Raw genomic sequence first — 6,004 nt, 5'->3', positions numbered from 1 at the left:
GACATTCAAAATGACTAACAAAGAGATGCACAATGTGACAACACACACTAGAATCAGATGCAGAACATTGTGTCATAAGCCACCCGTGCATTCAACCAGTGTGCAGTTGTTCATTTCAACTAAACAAACATGGAGACATATTGTATCACTGCCAAACCCTCATCAGTGAAGGTGAAGGTGTCGCATGTAATATATATCAAATGCTATATCGAAAAGGCGGAGTCTAAGATTCAGCTTGTGGCAGTATGACTGAACTACAGTAAATGTGAAAGTGAAACTAAAATATTTTCTTAAACTGAAATGGCCTATGGATCGATTTTCATGTACAGTATGTGAAAAAGTAACACTGGCAGTCAGACAGTTTGGATGTGTGTCTGCGAACAGTAAAATTGGTTTATTTCATTTAGGAACATAAATAATCGAATGAGATCAACGCGTTTTTTCTAATGCACCACGCTTTACTTTCACTTTCACCAAAACAAAACATTTTATACAACGTTAGGAAATCAACGTCAAGAACCAAATTCAACACATAGATATTTGAAGTGACGCGTCTTACCATCTCGATCTTTAAAAGCAATGCTGTAAACTTTATCGTTGATGTTTGTTATGGAGCCGCAGTCTCCTCCTCCTGATCTGCGGCGAATTTGGAAGTAGCTTTCTGTCCTCTTCCTTTGTTCTCCGTTCAAACTCGGACACTCGAAGTAAACGGGGTACTGGTAAGTATCCCCCATAGTGTAAGCACTACAGAGAATTAATAATCAAATGTATAGACTACTTAGAGCGACTTCCGCCTGGGGCAACCGTTTTGATCAGCTGTGCCGACTGCGTACTGCGTCGGGTGCGCGCTTTTTGACGGAAGACGCCACCAACCCAAACATCTGACTGCCAGGAAACACCCAGATTCCCCACCTCACACTGCACAAGTTACTGATACACTGGAATTATCTGTCAACGACCTTTAACAGGAGTGCTGGAAAAGTACATACTGTTCAATTTCAAGGAAGGTTTCGTTTCATTTTCTAATACTTTCCAGGCTACTTGTACCTGCAAAACGAACTATTGTACTTTTTATTTCACCACATTTACCCGACAGCTGAGGTTATTTGTTACTCTTTAGATTCAACTTTTGCATAACAAAAAACAATAACATATTGAACCAGTAGCTTGGGACGCTGTAAAAAAAAAAGTAGCTGAATGCCAAAAGCTACTGTAAAAGTCTAATTATAGTATTGTGATGACCCCTCTCCCCTCTGGTTGGGCTGGATCTTTTTCCCTTTCTTCACAGGAGACAGAGTGGCAGAGGGTGTGTCCTGATTGCTGATCAGTGATCATTCTCTCTCTCTCTCTCCTTCCAGTCAGCAGGTTCTTGGTTTGTTGCTCTCTTTGGTTTTTGATTTTTTCTTTGGTATATGGATATATGCATTACCTTTTTCCACACACACTTCACCCACATCCACACACACACACTCACTACACTACTGACCACACTGATGCACATATACATATTATGAATTGCGTTAATATTGTTTAATTAAACTTCTTTTTGTTTAAAACCTTTACATTCTCTGTGTGGTCTCCCCCCTTTGTCATAATCGTAGGGCAGGTTCATGACAGTATTAATAATGAATTTCAATGACAGTATTGTAGTATTAGGCAACGCATCTCAGTTTTACATAAAATAATAATAGGAATTATAAGGGCTACTTCATGTATGCATAATAGTATTCATGTATGTGCAAGAGCTTACTACCAGTATATAGGCTATGTATGTGCAAGTGAAGTATTCAATTTAGGCCTATGCAGCTTCACATAATTGTACAGTATTATACAGTATCTTACTATACATATGCCTGTAAAATACATGACCAAAACATGCTTTTTTTTTACGTTAAATGCCTCCTCCTCTACTGCAGCTACAACAGTAAAATGCTGCGTATGCACTGGTGCATCAGTAATAACAAATAAAATGACTAATAATATAAATCCACAGCCATATAAATTTTTCTGATAATAGGTTACTATTGTACTTTTTACATGGATTTCATACATAGTAGTCTCTCAAATTAGATATTACCACTGCATAAATATGATTTAACATATTTTAAACACCAGAAAAGCTTAACCAAAACAAAATATTCCAAAGTGACTGCTTGTTATATGTTATATGTAATAAGTATTAGGAGACACAAACAGAAGTTTTCAGGGTTACCTCAGACTTAATTTTCTTGCTACTGAAATGTAAACAGCCTTAGTAATCATGTAGTCTTTTATAATTGACTTTGTTGCAGCCACTCTCTCTAAGCATATAACCTGTAATTAGATTGTTCTTCTCTTTAAGCTATGGTTTCTACATATGCCACAACAGCAATTCAAAGTAACAAGTTCATGGCTCCATGACACAGTGATAATTTCTTCCATCTGAGGCCCAGTTCTCATGGTAGAACAGCTCGTCACCGACCCAGAATCACAAATCCAGGGTGCAGGTGTAGCGATGTCCCAGCCAGACGTAGGAATGTCACAAAAATGTCGTCATCTTGACTCTCGCTTGGACCCATCTCTGCTCCTCAAGGTTAGGGGTGGCAGTAGCTCAGTGTGTAGGGACTTGGCTTGGGAACCTGAGGGTTGGCGGTTCAAGTCCCACAGACCACAAAATATGGAGTGTGGACTGGTAGCTGGAGAGGTGCCAGTTTCACCTCCTGTGCACTGCCGAGGTGCCCTTGAGCAAGGCAACCTAACCCCGAAACCTGCTCATGAGGCGCTGGGGGCCCCCCGCGCAGTAATGCGGCAGCCCCCATTCACTCCCAACCATCTCCCCTTTTGCATTGTCCACATGTGGCATGAAAGTGTGGCAATTCAGCCTGTGTGTGTGTGTGTGTATATAAAAAAAGAGTGATTTCCCCCTTGGGGATCAATAAAGTATATCTACTTCTTCTTCTCTTAGTGATATGATAAGATAAGATGTTCCTTTATTGATCCCCCTCAAAATTGACACAGCAGCATATAGGGCAAAGTAGTGCAAATGAAAGAGTACAGAAGTGGAGGAATAAAATATTACAAAATATAACAGAAAATATAAGACTATAAATGAAAGTATATACACTATGCAATATTCAAATATGAATGGTGTGCAAATATTTGAGCAGCTTGACTAAAACTAAACTGTACATGTAGAAATTAAATATAAATAGTTGTGCAAAAAGTTTGTGCGTTGTAGGTTGGAGTTTAAACTTTGCGTTGTGGAGTCTGATGGCTGATGGTACAAATGAGCCTCCAAACCGCTTTGAGGTTAGTTCTAGTCTGTAGTCACTGTTTATATGTCGGGTAGCGAAGATAAAGATATTTTAATCTGAAAGAAATGCATAAATCAGAGTCTGTTATGTAAACAAAACAGAAATATGCTACCCAGTTGTGCAGCAGTACTGCAGCAGAGCTGGCACACTGATCCACGTACCCATAAGAACGAGCAGAAACAGACTCCACTGCACCTTTGCTCTTTTAAATGAAGGCGATATTACAGTGAACACAATGATTTGCTAGTCTAAATGTGAGTAAATACACATCATACCGTAGTCCAAGGTAAAGGAATATAAGGGAAATATGCAAATCATAATCAAACCAGATATAACAGTGTTTCAATGCAGCTATAACAGTGATTCAATGTAGATATAACAGTGGTTCAATGCAGATATAACTGTGGTTCAGTGCAGCTATAACAGTGATTCAATGCAGATATAACTGTGGTTCAGTGCAGCTATAGCAGTGATTCAATGCAGATATAACTGTGGTTCAGTGCAGCTATAACAGTGATTCAATGCATTAAACCACTGCTCATGGACCCTGATTCCACATTTCTATGAACTCTCTCAAAAGTTTGCACACATCTCACTAAAAATGTGCTTAACTGAAATCCGACTCACAGAGCAGTAGTGGAAGCTATTATTGACCAAATTTCTGCCATCACATAGCAACTGACCAATCAGAGCTCTATTCCTTCCATATGTAATTTTAATTCAAATTTGAAAAATTCATTTATAATGGCTTTTTAAAATAGGTCATATTGATTATATTTAAACTTAAATGTGTATAACCATTCAATTGCCGCACTTCAGACATATTATATAGGATTACAGTTTCAATAAAAACAACAAGTTAACGAATTCAAAACACCCCTCTTGCACAGTATTAACAATAACCTTACAGCAAGCTACACAAAAGCACTTTGGTGTTTTTGTTTTTGAGTGTACAATACTGAAGACTGAAGAAAAACCTGTTCCAAATCACCTGAGAACACTAAAATCCGAATAAAACTTAACTGATTTTGCATTTTGATACAGTCTTAACTTACCTTCCTGCTTCCTGCTCTCCTCAGCTTTACTCTGCTCCCATGTCTCTCCCTTCTGTGCTGATGAAGCCTGCTCACAAAAGTATATTAATCCTGTTCATAAGCTCTGCAACATTTAGGTAAGAATTCTAAGTCTAAGGTCTTTATCACTGCCAGGAAACTGTCCATTTTTGACAAGAATAAGTTGTTATCCTTTAGGCAAAAGGTAGATTCAGAGCAGACAAAACGTATTGTATTGGTGTTGTCAGATAAGTCCATAGGTAGAGAGCAAGAAAAGTTTATTTTTAAACTGTAAAATGTCCTCTCAGCACATATTTTTAGTTAAAACCAAACCCAAATACAAAAATGACTCAGAGTTGTTGAATTAAATATCATAACAGTAAAGTATTACATTTGTGTACACACATTACACAATTGAACACATATGGACAGTAAATAACATGTACAATGTACCATGTATGTAATGGGGTTTAATTCTATTAATTCTATTAATTGGAGTCCCTATCACTATTTTTTTCTCCAGGAAACTTCCCGGAAAGTCATTAGGAAACTGGAAAATATAAACTCATTGATGACCATCATTGTGAGAAAATCAACCCTGTTTCCAGGGGCAGCAGGCAGCCGACAGCTGGTTTAAGTGCCCCCTCTAGTGTTAATAGATAACACCAACGTAAACATTTCCATTGACTTGTAAAACATATTTTCTTTTTCTTTTGAATGGTTCTTTAACACATTACGATGGTAGTCTATGTTTTTCAATCTTAAATGAGGCATCACTTATTACTTTACTTTACATTTCAATCAAGCCAGTGAAAAAGAGGCTGACGTCACACTTTAACAGTTTATTCAGCATTCAGAGGCAATCAATTTACATAAAACTCCAACAATTTAATGTCATGACCAGATATATGTTTTTATACATTATAACCATCACCTGATCTTAACCAAGAAGAAAATCTTGTGAGTGTAAGAAGCAAAACAGTGTAAATTTATGATTTTTAAACTTATTCTCTCATAAACAAATCATAAATGTGATTAGGATAAACAAAACAAAACAAAAAAAAACATTAGAAGAGTCTCATCTCTGCTGATGAGGGTTAGGGATGGACACCAGATCACAGTGGTGGTACAGAAATTCGAGGCATCCTCCCAGGTCTTACTCTATGGACAATGTTGAATACAACAAAAAACAAATACAAATGCAGCTACAGTACATATAGCTGTGACATGACCAAATTATATTAAATCTGTCGTAAGATAGAGGACAGGTGGATAGAGGAGTCACCTGTGGACATCTTCTGATACTGATACAGAGGCATGTACACGTCTTTTATGTTTATTATATCCACAAGGCAATTCTAAAGGACAGGATTAAGACCAATCACAAGTTCTGTTATAAAAAGACACTGGTGTTGCTTTTATGACAAGTCAAATATCTGAAAATAGGATAATTCAATTCAGTTTATAGCTACAAATCATAACAGAAGAACACACTTGCAGATCACAATTAGTCGTGAAGTCCATATCGGTTCATTCTAAGGTAAAAAAAACCCATAAGGATTTCTCTATTCTGGTGATTATATGTTAATGAATACATAGTTATACATGTTACATTATATTGCAGCCTGTTGACTCTTCAAGAGAAACACACCACCAAAA

At 37.3% G+C, this 6,004-nt stretch overlaps 2 protein-coding genes across 2 annotated transcripts in view; both read right to left on the bottom strand.

Moving 5' to 3' along the window:
* The window catches only part of LOC118337828 (protein mono-ADP-ribosyltransferase PARP14-like), a 10,397-nt gene extending 9,572 nt beyond the window's left edge, over positions 1 to 825 (bottom strand). Inside the window, exon 1 of the mRNA XM_035674937.1 lies at positions 560 to 825. Coding sequence (XP_035530830.1) covers positions 560 to 734 — 175 coding nt within the window. The 5' untranslated portion in view covers positions 735 to 825. The remainder of the gene's footprint in view (positions 1 to 559) is intronic.
* LOC118338479 (lithostathine-1-beta-like) overlaps positions 1 to 6,004 on the bottom strand; it is a 34,598-nt gene that overhangs the window by 27,703 nt on the left and 891 nt on the right. The window lies entirely within an intron of this gene.

Source organism: Morone saxatilis, unplaced genomic scaffold (assembly GCF_004916995.1).
Source record: "Morone saxatilis isolate NCDOM2014 unplaced genomic scaffold, NCSU_SB_2.0 Contig4, whole genome shotgun sequence".
Classification (NCBI taxonomy): domain Eukaryota; kingdom Metazoa; phylum Chordata; class Actinopteri; family Moronidae; genus Morone; species Morone saxatilis.
The sequence above is the reverse complement of the archived record's forward strand: the minus strand, read 5'-3'. Positions and strand labels throughout refer to the sequence as shown.